Genomic DNA, 27253 nt, shown 5'->3' on the forward strand with positions numbered 1-27253 from the left:
TCCCTGTGCTGAGTTCCCGGTTCTGTACACCCGCTGTGCCCATTATGAGGGGTTCCCACCCTCCCTGTGCTGAGTTCCCGGGTCTGTACACCCGCTGTGCCCATTATGAGGGGTTCCCACCATCCCTGTGCTGAGTTCCCGGTTCTGTACACCCCCTGTGCCCATTATGAGGGGTTCCCACCATCCCTGTGCTGAGTTCCCGGGTCTGTACACCCGCTGTGCCCATTATGAGGGGTTCCCACCCTCCCTGTGCTGAGTTCCCGGGTCTGTACACCCGCTGTGCCCATTATGAGGGGTTCCCACCATCCCTGTGCCGAGTTCCCGGGTCTGTACACCCGCTGTGCCCATTATGAGGGGTTCCCACCATCCCTGTGCTGAGTTCCCGGGTCTGTACACCCGCTGTGCCCATTATGAGGGGTTCCCACCATCCCTGTGCCGAGTTCCCGGGTCTGTACACCCGCTGTGCCCATTATGAGGGGTTCCCACCATCCCTGTACCGAGTTCCCGGGTCTGTACACCCGCTGTGCCCATTATGAGGGGTTCCCACCATCCCTGTGCCGAGTTCCCGGGTCTGTACACCCGCGGTGCCCATTATGAGGGGTTCCCACCATCCCTGTGCCGAGTTCCCGGGTCTGTACACCCGCTGTGCCCATTTTGAGGGGTTCTTACCATCCCTGTGCTGAGTTCCCGGGTCTGTACACCCGCTGTGCCCATTATGAGGGGTTCCCACCATCCCTGTGCTGAGTTCCCGGGTCTGTACACCCGCGGTGCCCATTATGAGGGGTTCCCACCATCCCTGTGCTGAGTTCCCGGGTCTGTACACCCGCTGTGCCCATTATGAGGGGTTCCCACCATCCCTGTGCCGAGTTCCCGGGTCTGTACACCCGCTGTGCCCATTATGAGGGGTTCTTACCATCCCTGTGCTGAGTTCCCGGGTCTGTACACCCGCTGTGCCCATTATGAGGGGGTTCTCACCATCCCTGTGCCGAGTTCCCGGGTCTGTACACCCGCTGTGCCCATTATGAGGGGTTCCCACCATCCCTGTGCCGAGTTCCCGGGTCTGTACACCCGCTGTGCCCATGATGAGGGGTTCCCACCATCCCTGTGCTGAGTTCCCGGGTCTGCACACCCGCTGTGCCCATTATGAGGGGTTCCCACCATCCCCTGTGCTGAGTTCCCGGTTCTGTACACCCCCTGTGCCCATTATGAGGGGTTCCCAACCCTCCCTGTGCTGAGTTCCCGGGTCTGTACACCCGCTGTGCCCATTATGAGGGGTTCCCACCATCCCTGTGCTGAGTTCCCGGTTCTGTACACCCCCTGTGCCCATTATGAGGGGTTCCCACCATCCCTGTGGCTGAGTTCCCGGGTCTGTACACCCGCTGTGCCCATTATGAGGGGTTCCCACCCTCCCTGTGCTGAGTTCCCGGGTCTGTACACCCGCTGTGCCCATTATGAGGGGTTCCCACCATCCCTGTGCCGAGTTCCCGGGTCTGTACACCCGCTGTGCCCATTATGAGGGGTTCCCACCATCCCTGTGCCGAGTTCCCGGGTCTGTACACCCGCTGTGCCCATTATGAGGGGTTCCCACCATCCCTGTGCCGAGTTCCCGGGTCTGTACACCCGCTGTGCCCATTATGAGGGGTTCCCACCATCCCTGTACCGAGTTCCCGGGTCTGTACACCCGCTGTGCCCATTATGAGGGGTTCCCACCATCCCTGTGCCGAGTTCCCGGGTCTGTACACCCGCGGTGCCCATTATGAGGGGTTCCCACCATCCCTGTGCCGAGTTCCCGGGTCTGTACACCCGCTGTGCCCATTATGAGGGGTTCTTACCATCCCTGTGCTGTGTTCCCGGGTCTGTACACCCGCTGTGCCCATTATGAGGGGTTCCCACCATCCCTGTGCTGAGTTCCCGGGTCTGTACACCCGCGGTGCCCATTATGAGGGGTTCCCACCATCCCTGTGCTGAGTTCCCGGGTCTGTACACCGCTGTGCCCATTATGAGGGGTTCCCACCATCCCTGTGCCGAGTTCCCGGGTCTGTACACCCGCTGTGCCCATTATGAGGGGTTCTTACCATCCCTGTGCTGAGTTCCCGGTCTGTACACCCGCTGTGCCCATTATGAGGGGTTCCCACCATCCCTGTGCTGAGTTCCCGGGTCTGTACACCCGCTGTGCCCATTATGAGGGGTTCCCACCATCCCTGTGCTGAGTTCCCGGGTCTGTACACCCGCTGTGCCCATTATGAGGGGTTCCCACCATCCCTGTGCCGAGTTCCCGGGTCTGTACACCCGCTGTGCCCATTATGAGGGGTTCCCACCATCCCTGTGCCGAGTTCCCGGGTCTGTACACCCGCTGTGCCCATTATAAGAAGATTCAGAGGCAGAGACGATTGCATCTGTTTTATTGGTATCATACACACATACCAGAGCGCAGTACAGTCGGAGTGGATCTACATCTGCCATGCTGAGCGCTATAACTGTAAATAGAGTGCGGGGCTTCCATGTACCAGTCCCATTCTTCTACACATTGAGGAGGAGGAGCCTACAGGCAGTATCTTGCCTCTAATTGGCTGGTTCTTGCCTTGCTCCTTGGTGCAGACCACTCTCGGCCTGCTGTCAGTTCATATTACATTTAGAAGTAGAGGATTCTGGGTACTCCTAGGTGAGCCGACATATGAATATTTGATAGTCAAATTAGCTGTGCCCCCCAGGGGGTGTGGTCTGTGCTCTTCACGGGTTGGGTTTGTTCCTGATAGGTGGCGGCCTTGCAGGTACACTTTAGCAGCAGAAGCTCTGGTAAATGCCGGTTGCTGTAGCTGGGTGGCGCTATGGTGGTTCTAGGCGTATAATAGACAGGTGGGGTGGTGAGTTCCAGGCCGGGTCAGAACCTCCATCAGGCAGGAAGACTGGTGTGCCCTCTGCTGGGAGCTGCGGGTACAACACACATCATTTACAATATCATGTCCCTTTAATTTCAGTGATCACATGGGCTGGGTCGTCCAATAAAGAGCCCATTCCTCCTAGCCAATCAGAATTCATTTTGCTGAAGTCAGACCAGAACAAGACTAGTCCTGATTGGCTGCTATGAGCTACTTAGGACTTCAGCCTGTAATGAAGGATGCTAAACGTGCCACAAGCTGCGGCAGCCAATCAGAAAAGAGAGAGGCATGGGAGGAGTTTTCTGTACTTACCTGGTAGGGTGGTGACCAGGTAGATTGGCTTGTTGTTGCACAGGAGGGTCACCAGGCTGCCCAAGGAGCCCACCCCAACCACCTGGACGTCCAGCGACAACCCCAGCGTGATGTTCTTCTGCAGGGGGAAGAGATAAGACGTGATTGGTCAGGGTACTGGGGGAGCCTGCAGGGTGGGTGGGTCCTATGCTGGGGGAGCCTGCGCAGTGGGTGTGTGCTGTACCGGGGGAGCCTGCGCGGTGGGTGGGTGCTGTACCGGGGGAGCCTGCTCGGTGGGTGGGTGCTGTACCGGGGGAGCCTGCGCGGTGGGTGGGTGCTGTACCGGGGGAGCCTGCGCGGTGGGTGGGTGCTGTACCGGGGGAGCCTGCGCGGTGGGTGGGTGCTGTACCGGGGGAGCCTGCGCGGTGGGTGGGTGCTGTACCGGGGGAGCCTGCGCAGTGGGTGGGTGCTGTACCGGGGGAGCCTGCGCGGTGGGTGGGTGCTGTACCGGGGGAGCCTGCGCGGTGGGTGGGTGCTGTACCGGAGGAGCCTGCGCTGTGGGTGGGTGCTGTACCGGGGGAGCCTGCGCGGTGGGTGGGTGCTGTATCGGGGGATCCTGCGCGGTGGGTGGGCGCTGTACCGAGGGATCCTGCGTAGTGGCTGGGTCCTATGATGGGGGAGCCTGCGCAGTGGGTGGGTCCTGTACCGGGGGATCCTGCGCGGTGGGTGGGTGCTGTACCGAGGGAGCCTGCGTAGTGGCTGGGTCCTATGATGGGGGAGCCTGCGCAGTGGGTGGGTCCTGTACTGGGGGCTTTGTCCCAGTTTATATCCAAGGATTTATCATTTCTATATGAGGATGTCTCTCTGGGAGGTCCAGCGGATACAATAGGGGAAGATATTCCGCAGCGCACAGCCTGTCCTGGCCTCCAATGGTGGCCAGCAGAGAATACGAGTCCGGCCAGTGCCACCGATATGAGATTGGCCCCCTCTGTGTATGGGGGTCTCACAATCTGTACATTTCATGGTGGGAATTACCAGCACAGCCTGGAAGTAGATCTCGAGGTCCTGGCACGGCGGGAGGCTCTCCGCAGAGTCCATCTTTCGGGCGACACATCCCTCCGGCTGCCCGTGATAAACCATCAGATGCTGAAAGGGGGATCAGAGATTGGGGGTCAGTCTGTCCCTCCCTCTCACCTTATATATATATATATATATATATATATATATATATATATATATATATATAGTTATATTACTAGGACATGGGGGTTCTGGGGAGGGGACGTAGGAGGACATGGGGGGTCTGGGGAGGGGACGTGGGAGGACACGGGGGATCTGGGGAGGGGACATAGGAGGACACGGGGGATCTGGGGAGAGGGGACGTGGGAGGACATGGGGGATCTGGGGAGAGGGGACATAGGAGGACACGGGGGGATCTGGGGAGAGGGGACGTAGGAGGACACGGGGGATCTGGGGAGAGGGGACGTAGGAGGACATTGGGGACGTGGGAGGACATGGGGGATCTGGGGAGGGGACGTAGGAGGACATGGGGGTCTGGGGAGGGGAGTAGGAGGACATGGGGGTCTGGGGAGAGGGGACGTAGGAGGACACGGGGGATCTGGGGAGAGGGGACGTAGGAGGACACGGGGGATCTGGGGAGAGGGGACGTAGGAGGACACGGGGGATCTGGGGAGAGGGGACGTAGGAGGACATTGGGGACGTGGGAGGACATGGGGGATCTGGGGAGGGGACGTAGGAGGACATGGGGGTCTGGGGAGGGGACGTAGGAGGACATGGGGGTCTGGGGAGAGGGGACGTAGGAGGACACGGGGGATCTGGGGAGAGGGGACGTAGGAGGACACGGGGGATCTGGGGAGAGGGGACGTAGGAGGACATGGGGGATCTGGGGAGAGGGGACGTAGGAGGACATGGGGGATCTGGGGAGAGGGGACGTAGGAGGACATGGGGGATCTGGGGAGGGGACGTAGGAGGACATGGGGGTCTGGGGAGGGGACGTAGGAGGACATGGGGGATCTGGGGAGAGGGGACGTAGGAGGACATGGGGGTCTGGGGAGGGGACGTAGGAGGACATGGGGGTCTGGGGAGAGGGGACGTAGGAGGACACGGGGGATCTGGGGAGAGGGGACGTAGGAGGACACGGGGGATCTGGGGAGAGGGGACGTAGGAGGACATGGGGGATCTGGGGAGAGGGGACGTAGGAGGACATGGGGGATCTGGGGAGAGGGGACGTAGGAGGACATGGGGGATCTGGGGAGGGGACGTGGGAGGACATGGGGGATCCGGGGAGGGGACGTAGGAGGACATGGGGGTCTGGGGAGGGTACATAGGAGGACATGGAGGATCCGGGGAGGGGACGTAGGAGGACATGGAGGATCCGGGAAGGGACGTAGGAGGACATGGGGGATCCGGGGAGGGGATGTGGTAGGACACGGGGGATCCCCGGGAAGGGACGTGGGAGGACATGGGGGGTCTGGGGAGGGGACATAGGAGGACATGGAGGATCCGGGGAGGGGACATAGGAGGACATGGGGGGTCTGGGGAGGGGACATAGGAGGACATGGGGGGTCTGGGGAGGGTACATAGGAGGACATGGAGGATCCGGGAAGGGACGTAGGAGGACATGGGGGGTCTGGGGAGGGGACGTGGGAGGACACGGGGGATCCCCGGGAAGGGACGTGGGAGGACATGGGGGGTCTGGGGAGGGTACATAGGAGGACATGGGGGGTCTGGGGAGGGGACATAGGAGGACATGGGGGATCCGGGGAGGGGACGTGGGAGGACACGGGGGATCCCCGGGAAGGGACGTGGGAGGACATGGAGGATCCGGGGAGGGGACATAGGAGGACATGGGGGGGGATCTGGGGAGTGGAGTTGGATTGGGGAGATTGGGGGTCAGATAATTTGACGCGTTTTGCCCCCATAGCTCGCTCTCCGTACCACTATAAACGATCAAATAAGAGATCTCACTGACTCCACCCATACTCACATTTTTAAGGTCACAGGTGATCCCGGGGGCGGAGCCTTGATCGCTGAGCTCGCTGAACGCCAGCAGGAGAGACGCCTCGTTCTGTACATTCAGCTGTGGCGGCAAAAAGGGCGACACGTCCCTCTACAGAAAAATCAATAATAATCCAGATAATCATCTAATATATCCCGGGGGGGAGGGGAATTATTAGAACACTGTACATACAATGTATCTATATACCAAATAATAGAAAGGAAAGCAATATCCACGCCCCTTTCCACAGGAATTCCTATACAGCGCCCCCTGGGGGAGAGGAATGAGGATGCCCAGCTCGGGACTCACCTGGCTGCAGTGCGCCCTCCCCAGGTAGGTGGCCAGCAGAACTCCCAGGACGCTGATTGCGAGGACCGTCACCGCTCCCACCGTCATTATCAGCAGCCTCCGTCCAGAGGGAGGAGGAGGAGGAGGGGCCGGGAAATCCAAACTGGTCGGAAAAGGCTGAAAGAATGAGTGCGGGAGATGAAAAGAGGAGTCTCTGATCCCAGAATTCCCCATTCCCAGCCTGTGTGGAGGCGGCAAAAGCAGAGAAACGATTGGCTTGTAAAAAATATATATATATGATGATAGATATGATGGAAATGCAGAAATACCCGGAAAATATGGAGGGAACAGCATGGGAAGGAGGACACGGGGGGTCCAGAGAGAGACATAGGAGGACATGGGGGGTCCAGAGAGAGGGGGATAGGGAGAGGGGAGGTAGGGGTGATCAGGAGAGGGGATGTAGGGATATCTCGAGAGGGGACATAGGGGGGATCAGGAGAGGGGACGTAGGGGGATAGGGAGAGGGAACATAGGGGTATCTGGAGAGGGGGATCGGGAGAGGGGACGTAGAGGGATTGGGAGAAGGAACATAGAGGTATCTGGAGTGGGGGATCGGGAGAGGGGACGTAGGCGGATCGGGAGAGGGGATGTAGGGGGGATGCGGAAAGGAGACGTATGGGGGATCGGGAGAGGGGACATAGGGGGGATGTAGGAGGATAGGGAGAGGGGACATAGGGGGGATGTAGGAGGATAGGGAGAGGGGACATAGGGGGGATGTAGGAGGATAGGGAGAGGGGACGTAGGGGGGATCGGGAGGGGGGATGTAGGGGGATAGGGAGAGGGGACGTAGGGGGGGATCGGGAGGGGGGATGTAGGGGGATCGGGAGAGGGGACATAGGGGGGATAGGGGACGTAGGGGGATCTGGAGATGGGACGTAGGGGTATCTGGAGAGGGGGAGAAAGGGGGATCGGGAGAGGGGACGTAGGGGGATCGGGAGAGGGGACGTACGGGGATCGGGAGAGGGGACGTAGGGGGATCGGGAGAGGGGACGTACGGGGATCGGGAGAGGGGACGTACGGGGATCGGGAGAGGGGACGTAGGGGGGATCGGGAGAGGGGACGTAGGGGGGGATCGGGAGAGGGGGCGTAGGGGGGGGGATCGGGAGAGGGGACATAGGGGGATCAGGAGAGGGGATGTAGGGGGATCGGGAGGGGGGGATGTAGGGGGATCGGGAGAGGGGACATAGGGGGGATAGGGGACGTAGGGGGATCTGGAGATGGGACGTAGGGGTATCTGGAGAGGGGGAGAAAGGGGGATCGGGAGAGGGGACGTAGGGGGGGATTGGGAGAGGGGACGTAGGGGGGGATCGGGAGAGGGGACGTAGGGGGGGATCGGGAGAGGGGACATAGGGGGATCAGGAGAGGGGATGTAGGGGGATCGGGAGGGGGGGATGTAGGGAGATCGGGAGAGGGAACATAGGGGTATCTGAAGAGGTGATGTAGGGGGATCGGTAAAGGGATCATAGGGGTATCTGGAGGGGGGATCTGGAGAGGGGATGTAGGGGGATCAGGAGAGAGAACATAGGGGTATCTGGAGAGGGGACGTAGGGGGATCTGAAGAGGGTAAGCAGTGGGGATTGGGAGGGTGGATGTAGGGGTATCGGTAGAGGGATCATAGGGGTATCTGGAGGGGGGATGTAGGGGGATCGAGAGAGGGAACATAGGGGTATCTGAAGAGGGGATGTAGGGGGATCGGTAAAGGGATCATAGGGGTATCTGGAGGGGGGATCTGGAGAGGGGATGTAGGGGGATCGGGAGAGGGAACATAGGGGTATCTGGAGAGGGGACGTAGGGGGATCTGAAGAGGGTAAGCAGTGGGGATTGGGAGGGTGGATGTAGGGGTATCGGTAGATGGATCATAGGGGTATCTGGAGGGGGGGGTGTAGGGGGATCTGGAGAGGGGACGTAGGGGGATCTGAAGAGGGGAAGTAGGAGGATCGAGAGGGTGGATGTAGGGGGATCGGTAGAGGGATCATAGGGGTATCTGGAGGGGGGGATGTAGGGGGATATGGAGAGGGGACTTAGGGGGACTGGGAGAGGGGATGTAGGAGGATCGGGAGAGAGGACGTAGGGGGGGATCGGGAGAGGGGACGTAGGGGGATCTGTAGAGGGAACGTTGGAGGACATGGGGGGTCAGGAGAGGGGACATAGGAGGGCATGGGGGGTCAGGAGAGGGGACATAGGAGGACATGGGGAGAGGGCATGGGGGGTCAGGAGAGGGACATGGGGAGTCACAGGAAATTTTGGGGGGGCACAGGAGGACATGGGGGATCCAGATTCTGCTCAGATTCCCGCACTGCCCCCGATGACTGATCATGCCGGTACTCACATAGGGGGGGCTCTTCAGCTGCACTCGGGGGCCCCACGTTTCCGGAGTCTTCTCTTCAGATGACATGTCAGCGCCCCCCTGTGTGCTGGAGGAGACAGATTTGGGGATATGATGGTGGAGGGACTGTGGGGGGATTATAAAGAGTCATCCCCCCCTCCTCACACCAGTCCTCCAATAGACAGCCAGACTCTGATCAAAGGGGTGGGGACAGGTGACTAAAAATTGGAGAAGCTGGACCAAGAAGAAGGGGAGTGACAAAGAGGCGGGGCCTGCTCTCAGGTGAGTGACAGGTACAGAGTCTACATATTTCTTCCCAGATCCCAGGTGGTGTCCCCGGGGGATTCTGTCCTCGGATCCCAGGTGGTGTCCCCGGGGGATTCTGTCCTCGGATCCCAGACGGTGTCCCCAGAGGATTCTGTCCCTGGATCCCAGGTGGTGTCCCTGGAGGGTTCTGTCCTCAGATTCCTGGTGGTCCAGTGGTGTCCCTGGAGGGTTCTGTCCCTGGATCCCAGGTGGTGTCCCCGGGGGATTCTGTCCTCGGATCCCAGACGGTGTCCCTGGAGGGTTCTGTCCCTGGATCCCAGGTGGTGTCCCCGGGGGATTCTGTCCCTGGATCCCAGGCGGTGTCCCTGGAGGGTTCTGTCCTCAGATTCCTGGTGGTCCAGTGGTGTCCCTGGAGGGTTCTGTCCCTGGATCCCAGGTGGTGTCCCCGGAGGGTTCTGTCCCTGGATCCCAGGTGGTGTCCCCGGAGGGTTCTGTCCCCAGATCCCAGGTGGTGTCCCCGGACGATTCTGTCCTCGGATCCAAGGAGGTGTCCCCCCGGAGATGATTGCAGAGTGTCGGCTCTCAGGTGTCCCCCTCTTGGTGTGTCCCCTCCCCCCTCTCTGTTCTCAGGGTGGACAATGGTGAAGCGTCCTGCCAGCCGGCGGTCACCTGACACCTGAGGACGTTGTGTCCTGCAGACAAGGGGCCTCTGTATGGGGGGATGAATGGGCCCTCAGTGTTTGGGGCCACCCCGTCCCTGTCCTCCAGATCCCCGCCATATCCTGATAATCACCTCATTGTACGGCTCACTACGCCAAGCATTCCCCGAGCAACTGTATCCCGCTGAGACGGAAACAGGGGACACACCGCATTGGGGGGGGGGGGGGGTTGTTATGTCTGTTATGTCACCTTCCTCCCCTCCCCCCACTGCCAAACCTTCTGATGGCTGATATCACTTAAAGGGGAACCCCACTGACCAATACAAAACTTTTATCCCCCCCCCCCTCCCCAACTGATGGATCCATGTGCACATTTAGATGGAAGCTTTTGTGTTTGGCCACGCCCCTCCCTGCAGCCTGAGCCGCAAAGTGTTCCCCGCTCTGCTCCTGCATGGGTAGGGGAGGGGCACACCCAGGTGTGATAAGGTGGCAGTTTTGTCGTCGTGGGCGGAGTCTGGCTCTATTGCTGTCCCAGTGACTACATCTCACATTATACAACTTTAAATAAACCGTGCAAATCACAAAGGATAAAACCGTGAGAGTTCAATTCAAGTGAAAGGTCCAGAAGGAGAACTGTCACTTTATTCCATAATTGGAGATCCAGAAGGAGAACTGTCACTTTATTCCACCATCGGAGGTCCAGAAGGAGAACTGTCACTTTATTCCATCATCGGAGGTCCAGAAGGAGAACTGTCACTTTATTCCATCATCGGAGGTCCATAAGGAGAACTGTCACTTTATTCCATAATTGGAGATCCAGAAGGAGAACTGTCACTTTATTCCATCATTGGAGGTCCATAAGGAGAACTGTCACTTTATTCCATCATCGGAGGTCCATAAGGAGAACTGTCACTTTATTCCATCATCGGAGGTCCATAAGGAGAACTGTCAATTTTTGCATCATTGGAGGTCCATAAGGAGAACTGTCACTTTATTCCATAATTGGAGATCCAGAAGGAGAACTGTCACTTTATTCCACCATCGGAGGTCCAGAAGGAGAACTGTCACTTTATTCCATCATCGGAGGTCCATAAGGAGAACTGTCACTTTATTCCATAATTGGAGATCCAGAAGGAGAACTGTCACTTTATTCCATCATTGGAGGTCCATAAGGAGAACTGTCACTTTATTCCATCATCGGAGGTCCATAAGGAGAACTGTCACTTTATTCCATCATCGGAGGTCCAGAAGGAGAACTGTCACTTTATTCCATAATTGGAGATCCAGAAGGAGAACTGTCACTTTATTCCACCATCGGAGGTCCAGAAGGAGAACTGTCACTTTATTCCATCATCGGAGGTCCAGAAGGAGAACTGTCACTTTATTCCATCATCGGAGGTCCATAAGGAGAACTGTCACTTTATTCCATAATTGGAGATCCAGAAGGAGAACTGTCACTTTATTCCACCATCGGAGGTCCAGAAGGAGAACTGTCACTTTATTCCATCATCGGAGGTCCAGAAGGAGAACTGTCACTTTATTCCATCATCGGAGGTCCATAAGGAGAACTGTCACTTTATTCCATAATTGGAGATCCAGAAGGAGAACTGTCACTTTATTCCATCATTGGAGGTCCATAAGGAGAACTGTCACTTTATTCCATCATCGGAGGTCCATAAGGAGAACTGTCACTTTATTCCATCATCGGAGGTCCATAAGGAGAACTGTCAATTTTTGCATCATTGGAGGTCCATAAGGAGAACTGTCACTTTATTCCATAATTGGAGATCCAGAAGGAGAACTGTCACTTTATTCCACCATCGGAGGTCCAGAAGGAGAACTGTCACTTTATTCCATCATCGGAGGTCCATAAGGAGAACTGTCACTTTATTCCATCATCGGAGGTCCATAAGGAGAACTGTCACTTTATTCCATCATCGGAGGTCCATAAGGAGAACTGTCAATTTTTGCATCATTGGAGGTCCATAAGGAGAACTGTCACTTTATTCCATAATTGGAGATCCAGAAGGAGAACTGTCACTTTATTCCATCATCGGAGGTCCAGAAGGAGAATTGTCACTTTATTCCATCATCGGAGGTCCATAAGGAGAACTGTCAATTTTTGCATCATTGGAGGTCCATAAGGAGAACTGTCTATCAGGGGACCATCCACAATGGAAGTACTCGAAGACCTGGCATTCCTGCCACTACTTCTAATGTCAACAAGAATTTGCACTGGCACATAACAAATGCACAGATGCCCACAAGAATGCCCGTTGGCACACGCATGCCCCCAATGTAGTTTGGCACCAAACGGCCTTTATAAGGAAACCTGTGATTGGCCACAATTGCTGGTTGATCTTCAGCTCCTCTAGTGAGTTTTCCTTGTGATGCTCTTGTTCCCGCGATCTCCTGTTACTGACCCGGCTTGTCCTTAACCTGTCTTCTGCCCGCCTCCTGTGATTGACCTCGGCCAACCCACCTGACCACGTCTGCTCTGTTACCCACCTGGCTCCTGACCTTGGCTTTCCACCGACCACTCACCTGCAACGGCTCACGGGGGCCACTCGTCTGCTGACTCCACTTCAGCACATCACCTGAACTTCCTGCACACAGTTCAGGAGGCGACCCATGCTACTTGGGGCCTGACCCCTCCTGTTTCACCCTCAGAGGGGGGGGTCTGGAACTTAGCCACAAGGGAAGCCCTCTCTCCATTTGCCTCCAGCACCAGGTACGTGATAGTATCAAGCAGCCAGGTGTCTGAGGCTGAGAGAGGTGCTTCTGCGTTGGAGGCCAACAAATGACAGCCCTTACACAAGCAGTCAAGAACCTGCAATATGGCTACTTTCAACTGGAAGGATGCCTTCACACCCACAGTGCCTCCATGTCCACTGCAGAACCAAACCCAGCTACTAGCTGCAGCTCTACGGCTACAACTGCCCCACTACGGCCTCACTCGCTGTGGTATTGCCACCTCCGGACCCCAGAGTCCCCACTCCTGAATGCTTTTCAGGGGATGGATGGAAATTCAGGGCCTTCAAGAACACTTGTGAACGTTACTTCACCCTACAACCAAGGACCTTTTCCCTTGAGACGGTCATAGAGTTGCCACCTCATCCCTTTAAACCCAAACACATATGAATTACACAGGTTCTTGTTGCCTTATCTGCATTTAATTAGCCTGGGAACCTGCGTAATTCATATGTGTTCAGGTTTAAAGGGATGAAGTGGCAACCCTAGAAGGTCAAGGTGGGCTTCATCATCTCACTCTTGTCGGATGAACCACAGTCCTGGGCTCATAGCCTACTAGAGCAAAACAACTAGTGCTGAACTTTGTTACCGCCTTTTCCGAAGCCATGGCTACACCATATGATGACCCCAAAGTGGACTGCCCCCGCTGTGTCTGCTGTCATGCCCTATTGCAGGGCAGACGGCCAGTGGAAGATTACATTGTAGAGTTCCGTAAGTGGTCAGCCAATACCGGGTGGAACGATGCAGCCTCGAAATACCATTTCCCTCAAGCTTGAGTTGGCCAGGATTGGGGCTCCTGCATTGCTAGAGAATCTCATCCAAGTCTCCATCTAACTAGACCGACGGCTGCGGGCAGGGCTGGACTGGGAAAGAAATTTGGCCCTGGACTTCATCCAGACTGGCCCACTTACATCAGAGTGTCCCATCACCAGCCCCCTTACATCAGAGTGTCCCATCACCAGCCCCCTTACATCAGAGTGTCCCATCACCAGCCCCCTTACATCAGAGTGTCCCATCAGCAGCCCCCTTACATCAGAGTGTCCCATCACCAGCCCCCTTACATCAGAGTGTCCCATCACCAGCCCCCTTACATCAGAGTGTCCCATCACCAGCCCCGTTACATCAGAGTGTCCCATCACCAGCCCCCTTACATCACAGTGTCCCATCACCAGCCCCCTTACATCACAGTGTCCCATCACCAGCCCCCTTACATCAGAGTGTCCCATCACCACCCCCTTACATCAGAGTGTCCCATCATCAGCCCCCTTACATCAGAGTGTCCCATCAGCAGCCCCCTTACATCAGAGTGTCCCATCAGCAGCCCCCTTACATCAGAGTGTCCCATCACCAGCCCCTTACATCAGAGTGTCCCATCAGCAGCCCCCTTACATCAGAGTGTCCCATCACCAGCCCCCTTACATCAGAGTGTCCCATCACCACCCCCTTACATCAGAGTGTCCCATCACCAGCCCCCTTACATCAGAGTGTCCCATCAGCAGCCCCCTTACATCAGAGTGTCCCATCAGCAGCCCCTTACATCAGAGTGTCCCATCAGCACCCCCTTACATCAGAGTGTCCCATCACCAGCCCCTTACATCAGAGTGTCCCATCAGCAGCCCCTTACATCAGAGTGTCCCATCAGCACCCCCTTACATCAGAGTGTCCCATCACCAGCCCCCTTACATCAGAGTGTCCCATCACCAGCCCCTTACATCAGAGTGTCCCATCACCAGCCCCTTACATCAGAGTGTCCCATCACCACCCCCTTACATCAGAGTGTCCCATCACCAGCCCCCTTACATCAGAGTGTCCCATCACCAGCCCCTTACATCAGAGTGTCCCATCACCAGCCCCTTACATCAGAGTGTCCCATCACCACCCCCTTACATCAGAGTGTCCCATCACCAGCCCCCCTTACATCAGAGTGTCCCATCACCAGCCCCCTTACATCAGAGTGTCCCATCACCATCCCCCTTACATCAGAGTGTCCCATCAGCACCCCTTACATCAGAGTGTCCCATCACCACCCCCTTACATCAGAGTGTCCCATCACCACCCCCTTACATCAGAGTCTACCATCAGCAGCCCCCTTATATCAGAGTGTCCCATTACCAGCCCCTTTATATCAGAGTGGCCCACTGAGCCATCGGCCCACCGGGAAACTCCTGGTAGTCCCGATGGTCAGTACATGCCTGGCTGCGGGAGCGATGGTCGGAACGCACTCAGACCTTTCCGGCCCACATGGGTATAACCAACAACTCCCGTCTCTGTTCCTCAGCCCATTAACACTCCTGACGTGGAACCCATGCAAAATTGGCCTACTACGACTTGCCTTTACCCCAGAGAGAGCAGTAATGGGTGTCTTTACTATAGAGCTACAGGCCGCTTCCTGCACAATTGTCCTGTTTGTCCAAGTAAGTCCAGTCAACCGTACCCTTCGTACCTCCAGTTATCCGGGACTCTATCCACTCATGTCATTCTCCCCATATCATTGCAGGTGACTGGAAAGGAAATCAAGCTGGCGGGCGATCGTGGATTCTGGAGCCTGTAGCTGTTTCCTGGACATCAACCTTGCCAAGTGTTACTCATTCCCCTGAGGCGAAAAGAACAAAAACTTGACGTGCATTTAAGCTGACGGCATCACTCCCAGCTCCGGACCTTTTACTCAGGAGACGATCCCTATCCTAACAACCACAGATGAAGGTCATCAGGGATTACTTCGCTTTGACATTATCGGGTCTCCTATATTCCCAGGCCTCCTGGGAACACCCTGGTTGCAGGCCTACGACCCCGGCAAACCAACTGGTCCAAGAGGAAGAGTATCTTCTCATCCACCTACTGTTTTCAGCACTGTGGTGTCCCCACGCCCAACAATTCTCCTGTGTGCGTCTCTCCGTCCAACCTACATCAGATACCAGTCTTGCTGTTCCTCCTGCTTACCATGACTTCCTTGATGTATTTGACAAGAAAAAAGCCGATATCCTACCTCCGCATCAAATCGATCCTACGACTGCCCAATCAAATTGCTGCCTGGAGCAGAAGTGCTGTTTTGGGAAATATTTTCATTATCCGAATTGGAGCTGGAGGCTCTCTGACAATGAAAACCTAGCCAAAGGATTCATCCACCCCTCTTCTTTGCCTGCTGGAGCAGGCATCTTCTTCGTCGAGAAGAAAGATCATTCCCCTTAGAGCAGTGATGGTAAACCTTGGCGCCCCAGATGTTTTGGAACTACATTTCCCATGATGCTCCACTACACTGCAGAATGCATGAGCATCATGGGAAATGTAGTTCCAAAACATCCTGGGTGCCAAGGTTCGCCATCACTGCCTTAGACCATGTGTTGATTATAGAGAACTTAATAAAATTACCATCAACAGATACCCTCTTCCTCTCGTTCCTGAGTTATTCCAAAGATTCCGGACAGCTCGAGTGTTTACGAAGTTGGACTTATGGGGGCGGGGGGGGGGGCTACAACCTGGTCCGAGATCACGTCAGAAAAGTGCTGAAAACTTTAAGAACCCATGGCTTGCACGCCAAAGCGGGGAAGTGTGAGTTCGGGAAGCGGTCTATCCAGTTCCTGGGACTCATAATCTCCACTGAGGGGATCTCCATGGGATCCTCAGAAGGTCTCCTAGGCAATCCTAGACTGGCCTGCACCTTCTGACAGGAAATGGGTCCAAAGATTTCTAAGCTTCGCCCAACTTGTATTGGAAATTCGTCAGAAATTTCTCAACTATTATCGTCCCAATTACCCAGCTCACTCGCCAACATACACATTTCTTCTGGAACCAAGGATCTCAAACAGCCTTTTGAACAGCTGAAGGCTCTTTTCACCTGCAACGCCTGGACCCAACACTTCCCTCCATCCTTGAGGTGGACGCATCTGAAGTGGCAACAGGAGCCGCGCTCTCTCAGCGTCGGGGCCTAAAGGCCCTGCTTCATCCATTGGCTTTCTGCTCTAGGAAACTGAACCAGGCCGAGAAGAACTACGACGTGGGTGATAGAGAACTCCTGGCGATCAATGTTGCTTTTTCGAAGAATGGAGGTACCTGCTGGAGAGAGCTAATCATCCAAATATGATCTCAGCAGATCATAAACATCTGGAATATTTAAGGTCTGTGTCATCATTGAGAAGAAAGATCATTCCCCTTAGACCATGTGTTGATTATAGAGAACTTAATAAAATTACCATCAACAACAGATACCCTCTTCCTCTCGTTCCTGAGTTATTCCAAAGATTCCGGACAGCTCGAGTGTTCACGAAGTTGGACTTATTGGGGGGCCTACAACCTGGTCCGTATTAGGGAAGGTGATGAATGGAAGACCGCCTTCCAAATATGCTTCGGTAACTTTGAGTACCTAGTGATGCCCTTCGGGGTCTATGTAATGCCCCCGCAATGTTTTAACACTTTTTGTAAATTACATTTTCAGAGAATATGTTGATCTGTTTTTAGTCATCTATCTGGACGATATCCTAATCTTCTCAGCTGCACTTTGATCTCCGAGATCACGTCAGAAAAGGGCTGAATACTTTAAGAACCCATGGCTTGTACGCCAAAGCGGAGAAGTGTGAGTTCGGGAAGCGGTCTATCCAGTTCCTGGGACTCATAATCTCCACTGAGGGGATCTCCATGGGATCCTCAGAAGGTCTCCTAGGCCATCCTAGACTGGCCTGCACCTTCTGACAGGAAATGGGTCCAAAGATTTCTAAGCTTCGCCAACTCGTATCGGAGATTCGTCAGAAATTTCTCAACTATCATCGCCCCAATTACCCAGATCACGCTTCTTCTGGAACCAAGAATCTCAAACAGCCTTCAAACAGCTGAAGGCTCTATTCACCTGCAACGCCTGGACCCAGCACTTCCCTTCATCCTTGAGGTGGACGCATCTGAAGTGGCAACAGGAGACGCGCTCTCTCAGCGTCGGGGGCCTACAGGCTCTGCTTCATCCATTGGCTTTCTGCTCTAGGAAACTGAACCAGGCCGAGAAGAACTACGACGTGGGTGATAGAGAACTCCTGGCGATCAATGTTGCCTTTTCGAAGAATGGAGGTACCTGCTGGAGAGCGCTAATCATCCAAATATGATCGCGGCAGATCATAAACATCTGGAATATTTAAGGTCTGCGTCATCATTGAGAAGAAAGATCATTCCCCTTAGACCATGTGTTGATTATAGAGAACTTAATAAAATTACCATCAACAACAGATACCCTCTTCCTCTCGTTCCTGAGTTATTCCAAAGATTCCGGACAGCTCGAGTGTTTACAAAGTTGGACTTATGGGGGGGGGCCTACAACCTGGTCCGAGATCACATCAGAAAAGTGCTGAATACTTTAATAACCCATGGCTTGCACGCCAAAGCGGAGAAGTGTGAGTTCGGGAAGCGGTCTATCCAGTTCCTGGGACTCATAATCTCCACTGAGGGGATCTCCATGGGATCCTCAGAAGGTCTCATAGGCCATCCTAGACTGGCCTGCACCTTCTGACAGGAAATGGGTCCAAAGATTTCTAAGCTTCGCCAACTCGTATCGGAGATTCGTCAGAAATTTCTCAACTATCATCGCCCCAATTACCCAGATCACGCTTCTTCTGGAACCAAGAATCTCAAACAGCCTTCAAACAGCTGAAGGCTCTATTCACCTGCAACGCCTGGACCCAGCACTTCCCTTCATCCTTGAGGTGGACGCATCTGAAGTGGCAACAGGAGCTGCGCTCTCTCAGCGTCGGGGGCCTACAGGCTCTGCTTCATCCATTGGCTTTCTGCTCTAGGAAACTGAACCAGGCCGAGAAGAACTACGACGTGGGTGATAGAGAACTCCTGGCGATCAATGTTGCCTTTTCGAAGAATGGAGGTACCTGCTGGAGAGCGCTAATCATCCAAATATGATCGCGGCAGATCATAAACATCTGGAATATTTAAGGTCTGCGTCATCATTGAGAAGAAAGATCATTCCCCTTAGACCATGTGTTGATTATAGAGAACTTAATAAAATTACCATCAACAACAGATACCCTCTTCCTCTCGTTCCTGAGTTATTCCAAAGATTCCGGACAGCTCGAGTGTTTACAAAGTTGGACTTATGGGGGGGGGCCTACAACCTGGTCCGAGATCACATCAGAAAAGTGCTGAATACTTTAATAACCCATGGCTTGCACGCCAAAGCGGAGAAGTGTGAGTTCGGGAAGCGGTCTATCCAGTTCCTGGGACTCATAATCTCCACTGAGGGGATCTCCATGGGATCCTCAGAAGGTCTCCTAGGCCATCCTAGACTGGCCTGCACCTTCTGACAGGAAATGGGTCCAAAGATTTCTAAGCTTCGCCAACTCGTATCGGAGATTCGTCAGAAATTTCTCAACTATCATCGCCCCAATTACCCAGATCACGCTTCTTCTGGAACCAAGAATCTCAAACTGCCTTCAAACAGCTGAAGGCTCTATTCACCTGCAACGCCTGGACCCAGCACTTCCATCCATCCTTGAGGTGGAGGCATCTGAAGTGGCAACAGGAGCCGCGCTCTCTCAGCGTCGGGGCCTACAGGCTCTGCTTCATCCAGTGGCTTTCTGCTCTAGGAAACTGAACTAGGCCGAGAAGAACTACGACGTGGGTGATAGAGAACTCCTGGCGATCAATGTTGCCTTTTCGAAGAATGGAGGTACCTGCTGGAGAGCGCTAATCATCCAAATATGATCGCGGCAGATCATAAACATCTGGAATATTTAAGGTCTGCGTCATCATTGAGAAGAAAGATCATTCCCCTTAGACCATGTGTTGATTATAGAGAACTTAATAAAATTACCATCAACAACAGATACCCTCTTCCTCTCGTTCCTGAGTTATTCCAAAGATTCCGGACAGCTCGAGTGTTTACAAAGTTGGACTTATGGGGGGGGGCCTACAACCTGGTCCGAGATCACATCAGAAAAGTGCTGAATACTTTAATAACCCATGGCTTGCACGCCAAAGCGGAGAAGTGTGAGTTCGGGAAGCGGTCTATCCAGTTCCTGGGACTCATAATCTCCACTGAGGGGATCTCCATGGGATCCTCAGAAGGTCTCCTAGGCCATCCTAGACTGGCCTGCACCTTCTGACAGGAAATGGGTCCAAAGATTTCTAAGCTTCGCCAACTCGTATCGGAGATTCGTCAGAAATTTCTCAACTATCATCGCCCCAATTACCCAGATCACGCTTCTTCTGGAACCAAGAATCTCAAACTGCCTTCAAACAGCTGAAGGCTCTATTCACCTGCAACGCCTGGACCCAGCACTTCCATCCATCCTTGAGGTGGAGGCATCTGAAGTGGCAACAGGAGCCGCGCTCTCTCAGCGTCGGGGCCTACAGGCTCTGCTTCATCCAGTGGCTTTCTGCTCTAGGAAACTGAACCAGGCCGAGAAGAACTACGACGTGGGTGATAGAGAACTCCTGGCGATCAATGTTGCCTTTTCGAAGAATGGAGGTACCTGCTGGAGAGAGCTAATCATCCAAATATGATCTCAGAACATCATAAACATTTGGAATATTTAAGGTCTGCAAAGCGTCCTAAGACCCAGTGTTCCCAACCTCCTGAAGTGAAATTTACTGGCAGGACGCCAAAATTTACAAACAGTACCAATTTTTTACTGGCAAAAAAGTCACGAAAATTACTGGCAGAGCCGCATTTTTTACTGACGTTGCAAAAAAAAAAGTACCTAAAATTACTGTTTTCAATGCTAAACTATAAACACATAGCTAGTGCTATTAGCAATGTGTTTAAGTTAAACAAAAGTCAAAAAATATATTTCTCCATTGACATGAAGGTCAGGTTACTATGACCCGGCCAGCACTGGGTCCCCCCCTTACGTCAGAGTCTGCAGGGATCCCCCTTACAGTGAAAGGGAGCTATTATGTAAAGGGGAACGCTGCAGAGTCCACTGCATTCCCTTGACATCAGAGTTCCGACTTACATCAGGGTCTGCAGCATTACCCTTTCACTGTAAGGGGCAATCCTCTGGACTCTGATGAAAAGGGGAATGCCAGAGACTCTGATGCATGCGGGGGGGGGGGGGGGCACTCTGGTGACTAGAGACCACCTTCTGCAGAGTGAATACACTAAGGCAGTGATTCTCAACCAGGGTTCCTCCAGAGGTTTCTAGGGGTTCCTTCAGCATTGGGCCAATTCTGCCTCTCGAATAAGTTCCCACCCACACCATTGATCTTTTTAGCTATTTGTAAGGAGGTCATTCTTCCCACTGACCACAAGTGTGAGGACCATTCTTCCCAATGACCACAAGTGTAAGGACCATTCTTCCCAATGACCACAAGTGTAAGGACCATTCTTCCCAATGACCACAAGTGTAAGGACCATTCTTCCCAATGACCACAAGTGTAAGGACCATTCTTCCCACTGACCACAAGTGTGAGGACCATTCTTCCCAATGACCACAAGTGTAAGGACCATTCTTCCCAATGACCACAAGTGTAAGGACCATTCTTCCCAATGACCACAAGTGTAAGGACCATTCTTCCCAATGACCACAAGTGTAAGGACCATTCTTCCCACTGACCACAAGTGTGAGGACCATTCTTCCCAATGACCACAAGTGTAAGGACCATTCTTCCCAATGACCACAAGTGTAAGGACCGTTCTTCCCAATGACCACAAGTGTAAGGACCATTCTTCCCAATGACCACAAGTGTAAGGACCATTCTTCCCAATGACCACAAGTGTAAGGACCATTCTTCCCAATGACCACAAGTGTAAGGACCGTTCTTCCCAATGACCACAAGTGTAAGGACCATTCTTCCCAATGACCACAAGTGTAAGGACCATTCTTCCCAATGACCACAAGTGTAAGGACCATTCTTCCCAATGACCACAAGTGTAAGGACCATTCTTCCCAATGACCACAAGTGTGAGGACCATTCTTCCCACTGACCACAAGTGTGAGGACCATTCTTCCCAATGACCACAAGTGTAAGGACCATTCTTCCCAATGACCACAAGTGTAAGGACCATTCTTCCCAATGACCACAAGTGTAAGGACCATTCTTCCCAATGACCACAAGTGTAAGGACCATTCTTCCCAAAAACCACAAGTGTAAGGACCATTCTTCCCAATAACCACAAGTGTAAGGACCATTCTTCCCAATGACCACAAGTGTAAGGACCATTCTTCCCAATGACCACAAGTGTAAAGATCATTCTTCCCAATGACCACAAGTGTAAGGACCATTCTTCCCAATGACCACAAGTGTAAGGAGGTAATTCTTCCCAATGACCACAAGTCTAAGGACCATTCTTCCCAATGACCACAAGTGTGAGGAGGTAATTCTTCCCAATGACCACAAGTGTGAGGAACATTCTTCCCAATGACCACAAGTGTAAGGACCATTCTTCCCAATGACCACAAGTGTAAGGAACATTCTTCCCACTGACCACAAGTGTAAGGAACATTCTTCCCAATGACCACAAGTGTGAGGAACATTCTTCCCAATGACCACAAGTGTGAGGAACATTCTTCCCACTGACCACAAGTGTAAGGAACATTCTTCCCAATGACCACAAGTGTGAGGAACATTCTTCCCAATGACCACAAGTGTAAGGAACATTCTTCCCAATGACCACAAGTGTGAGGAACATTCTTCCCACTGACCACAAGTGTAAGGACCATTCTTCCCAATGACCACAAGTGTAAGGAACATTCTTCCCAATGACCACAAGTGTAAGGAACATTCTTCCCACTGACCACAAGTGTAAGGACCATTCTTCCCACTGACCACAAGTGTAAGGACCATTCTTCCCAATGACCACAAGTGTAAGGAACATTCTTCCCAATGACCACAAGTGTAAGGAACATTCTTCCCAATGACCACAAGTGTAAGGACCATTCTTCCCACTGACCACAAGTGTAAGGAACATTCTTCCCAATGACCACAAGTGTGAGGAACATTCTTACCAATGACCACAAGTGTAAGGAACATTCTTCCCAATGACCACAAGTGTGAGGACCATTCTTCCCACTAACCACAAGTGTAAGGACCATTCTTCCCAATGACCACAAGTGTAAGGAACATTCTTCCCACTGACCACAAGTGTAAGGAACATTCTTCCCAATGACCACAAGTGTGAGGAACATTCTTCCCAATGACCACAAGTCTAAGGACCATTCTTCCCAATGACCACAAGTGTAAGGACCATTCTTCCCACTGACCACAAGTGTAAGGACCATTCTTCCCAATGACCACAAGTGTAAGGACCATTCTTCCCAATGACCACAAGTGTGAGGACCGTTCTTCCCACTGACCACAAGTGTAAGGAACATTCTTCCCAATGACCACAAGTGTGAGGAACATTCTTCCCAATGACCACAAGTGTAAGGACCATTCTTCCCAATGACCACAAGTGTAAGGAACATTCTTCCCAATGACCACAAGTGTAAGGAACATTCTTCCCAATGACCACAAGTGTAAGGAACATTCTTCCCAATGACCACAAGTGTAAGGAACATTCTTCCCACTGACCACAAGTGTAAGGAACATTCTTCCCAATGACCACAAGTGTGAGGAACATTCTTCCCAATGACCACAAGTGTAAGGAACATTCTTCCCAATGACCACAAGTGTGAGGAACATTCTTCCCACTGACCACAAGTGTAAGGAACATTCTTCCCAATGACCACAAGTGTAAGGAACATTCTTCCCAATGACCACAAGTGTGAGGAACATTCTTCCCAATGACCACAAGTGTGAGGAACATTCTTCCCAATGACCACAAGTGTAAGGAACATTCTTCCCAATGACCACAAGTGTAAGGAACATTCTTCCCACTGACCACAAGTGTAAGGACCATTCTTCCCACTGACCACAAGTGTAAGGACCATTCTTCCCAATGACCACAAGTGTAAGAACATTCTTCCCAATGACCACAAGTGTAAGGAACATTCTTCCCAATGACCACAAGTGTAAGGACCATTCTTCCCACTGACCACAAGTGTAAGGAACATTCTTCCCAATGACCACAAGTGTAAGGAACATTCTTCCCAATGACCACAAGTGTGAGGAACATTCTTACCAATGACCACAAGTGTAAGGAACATTCTTCCCAATGACCACAAGTGTGAGGACCATTCTTCCCACTAACCACAAGTGTAAGGACCATTCTTCCCAATGACCACAAGTGTGAGGAACATTCTTCCCACTGACCACAAGTGTAAGGACCATTCTTCCCAATGACCACAAGTGTAAGGAACATTCTTCCCAATGACCACAAGTGTAAGGAACATTCTTCCCACTGACCACAAGTGTAAGGACCATTCTTCCCACTGACCACAAGTGTAAGGAACCATTCTTCCCAATGACCACAAGTGTAAGGAACATTCTTCCCAATGACCACAAGTGTAAGGAACATTCTTCCCAATGACCACAAGTGTAAGGACCATTCTTCCCACTGACCACAAGTGTAAGGAACATTCTTCCCAATGACCACAAGTGTAAGGAACATTCTTCCCAATGACCACAAGTGTGAGGAACATTCTTACCAATGACCACAAGTGTAAGGAACATTCTTCCCAATGACCACAAGTGTGAGGACCATTCTTCCCACTAACCACAAGTGTAAGGACCATTCTTCCCAATGACCACAAGTGTAAGGAACATTCTTCCCACTGACCACAAGTGTAAGGAACATTCTTCCCAATGACCACAAGTGTGAGGAACATTCTTCCCAATGACCACAAGTCTAAGGACCATTCTTCCCAATGACCACAAGTGTAAGGACCATTCTTCCCAATGACCACAAGTGTGAGGACCGTTCTTCCCACTGACCACAAGTGTAAGGAACATTCTTCCCAATGACCACAAGTGTGAGGAACATTCTTCCCAATGACCACAAGTGTAAGGACCATTCTTCCCAATGACCACAAGTGTAAGGACCATTCTTCCCAATGACCACAAGTGTAAGGAACATTCTTCCCAATGACCACAAGTGTAAGGACCATTCTTCCCACTGACCACAAGTGTAAGGAACATTCTTCCCAATGACCACAAGTGTAGGAACATTCTTCCCAATGACCACAAGTGTAAGGAACATTCTTCCCAATGACCACAAGTGTAAGGAACATTCTTCCCAATGACCACAAGTGTAAGGAACATTCTTCCCACTGACCACAAGTGTAAGGACCATTCTTCCCAATAATCACAAGTGTAAGGCCGCGTACACACGCGCGGACTGTTCGCCCAACTTTGTCCGCTGAACAGTGTTTGGGCGGACAGTCCGCTCGTGTGTGGGCTTTCAGCGAACAGTTTCAGCGGACAGTTTGACGAACAAGGTTTTTCGGAAATTCCGTAAAACTGTCTGCTGAAACCTTGTTTCAGCGAACAGTCCGCCCGTGTGTAGGCTTGTTCGTCAAACTAAGTTCCGCGCATGCTCAGAAAGGATTTACACGCCGAAAGTTATAATGCAGTGTATAGGACGTCGTATTTTTCGTCCCGTCGTACGTGCCGTTCACGTCATCGCGCACGGTTTCAGCAAACTGTTCGTTCGTCGTGTGTGGCCATGTCCGTCCATGCTAATTTTGAGCGGACTGTTTGCCGAAACTGTTGGACGGACAAAGTTGGGCGAACAGTCCGCCCGTGTGTACGCGGCCTTAGGACCATTCTTCCCAATGACCACAAGTGTGAGGACCATTCTTCCCAATGACCACAAGTGTAAGGACCATTCTTCCCAATAATCACAAGTGTAAGGAACATTCTTCCCACTGACCATCACACTAATGTATCACGAGTTGTAGATCTCAAACTTTTTTTAGCAGGGGGTTCCCCCGAGATTGGAGAACTATTTCAAGGGTTCCTCTGTGTTGAAAAGGTTGAGGAAGGCTGCACTAAGGTAAGGGGAGTTACTAATATAGAGGAGAACCTTTATATCAGTGCCCCCTTACATTATTGTATTCACTCCCCTTACATCAGCAGCCCCCCCCCCCCCCAGACTGGCCTGGAGGCGCTGACACTGACCTCCCCTCAGGTGCATTGTGCAGGGCTCAGTCAGATGGCTCCAGCTTGGTCGGCTCTGGTTTTCCTATGGTCTCCTCTCCACAGTCCACACAAGTCTGACTTCTCCCATGACCCCCATGATCCCGGCAGTGCTCCCACTCATGACTCCTCTCCAGACTCCCCCCTCAGAGATTGCAGACATGATGTAGGAAATGGTCAGAGGCTGCGGACATGGTACAGGAGACGGTTAGAGGCTGCAGACATGGTACAGGAGATGGTCAGAGGTTGCGGACATGGTACAGGAGATGGTCAGAGGCTGTGGACATGGTACAGGAGATGGTCAGAGGCTGCGGACATGGTACAGGAGATGGTCAGAGGTTGCGGACATGGTACAGGAGATGGTCAGAGGCTGTGGACATGGTACAGGAGATGGTCAGAGGCTGCGGACATGGTACAGGAGATGGTCAGAGGTTGCGGACATGGTACAGGAGATGGTCAGAGGCTGCGGACATGGTACAGGAGATGGTCAGAGGCTGCGGACATGGTACAGGAGATGGTCAGAGGTTGCGGACATGGTACAGGAGATGGTCAGAGGCTGCGGACATGGTACTGGAGATGGTCAGAGGTTGTGGACATGGTACAGGAGATGGTCAGAGGCTGCGGACATGGTACTGGAGATGGTCAGAGGCTGTGGACATGGTACAGGAGATGGTCAGAGGCTGCGGACATGGTACAGGAGATGGTCAGAGGTTGCGGACATGGTACAGGAGATGGTCAGAGGCTGCGGACATGGTACAGGAGATGGTCAGAGGCTGCGGACATGGTACAGGAGATGGTCAGAGGTTGCGGACATGGTACAGGAGATGGTCAGAGGCTGCGGACATGGTACTGGAGATGGTCAGAGGTTGTGGACATGGTACAGGAGATGGTCAGAGGCTGCGGACATGGTACTGGAGATGGTCAGAGGCTGTGGACATGGTACTGGAGATGGTCAGAGGCTGCGGACATGGTACATGTCCTGTCTCCTTATCAGTCAGTGACAGTGTCTGCCTTCTGTCACTCACTGTGACTGTGTCCCTCTCGCCAGTCACAGTGTCCTCCTCTACTGGACCGGCTTCACCCCCCCCCCAGTAATGTCCATCTGTGGCCCGGGGCCGTCACGTGCCTCCTCTCTGCACCGCTGCGCTCCCCGTGCTGAACTGCCGAGAAAAACGAGTGGCGGCTTTCGTTTTAAAAATGGCACCAGGAGGCGAAAAATTATGGCTACTGCGCATGCGCCGCCCAGCCGAGCTTGTACGATCTTTCCCAAGTCTTGCAGGCTTCAGAACGGCGCATGCACAGTTGCATGGCCAGCCCGCGGCCATCTTTTTTTACGGGGCACCGGCTGACTGTAACGGACATTCACGGGCACCTGAAAATGGGGTGAAATTTACGGGCTACCCGTGAATATACGGGCGGTTGGCAACACTGCTAAGACCTTGACAAGCTAGATGGGCCTTATTCTTCTCCAGATTTAATTTCCACTTAACCTACCACCCAGGATCCAAGAATGGGAAAGTGAATGGTCTATCCAGGATGTCCTCCTCCCCCCCCCCCCCCCCGAAATCAGCTGAGTGTGCTCCTCCAAGCACCATCTTATCTGCCCAAAATTTTTTTTTTCGCTGATCGAGCCCAGCCTAAGGTTATTCATCGAATCTGCATTATACTCTAAATCCGAGCACGGCTCATTGAGGAGACATGATGAATT

General features: G+C 53.0%; 1 protein-coding gene across 3 annotated transcripts in view; it reads right to left on the reverse strand.

Moving 5' to 3' along the window:
• Positions 1 to 2385: 2385 nt before the first annotated feature.
• LOC143942530 (uncharacterized) overlaps positions 2386 to 27253 on the reverse strand; it is a 29396-nt gene continuing 4528 nt past the window's right edge. Inside the window, exons 1-6 of one of the 3 annotated variants that reach the window (XM_077463848.1) lie at positions 8867 to 9281; positions 6499 to 6654; positions 6178 to 6300; positions 4206 to 4316; positions 3192 to 3309; positions 2386 to 2928 (exon numbers count right to left, since the gene is read on the reverse strand). In XM_077463848.1, coding sequence (XP_077319974.1) covers positions 2894 to 2928; positions 3192 to 3309; positions 4206 to 4316; positions 6178 to 6300; positions 6499 to 6654; positions 8867 to 8932 — 609 coding nt within the window. In that variant the 5' untranslated portion in view covers positions 8933 to 9281 and the 3' untranslated portion in view covers positions 2386 to 2893. Of the gene's footprint in view, positions 2929 to 3191; positions 3310 to 4205; positions 4317 to 6177; positions 6301 to 6498; positions 6655 to 8866; positions 9288 to 27253 lie in introns of those variants that run through there. The other 2 variants (XM_077463849.1, XM_077463850.1) reach the window with 2 other exon arrangements.

Source organism: Lithobates pipiens, unplaced genomic scaffold (genome assembly GCF_037356315.1).
Source record: "Lithobates pipiens isolate NorthernLeopardFrog02 unplaced genomic scaffold, aLitPip1_a1.2 Scaffold_30, whole genome shotgun sequence".
Taxonomy (NCBI): domain Eukaryota; kingdom Metazoa; phylum Chordata; class Amphibia; order Anura; family Ranidae; genus Lithobates; species Lithobates pipiens.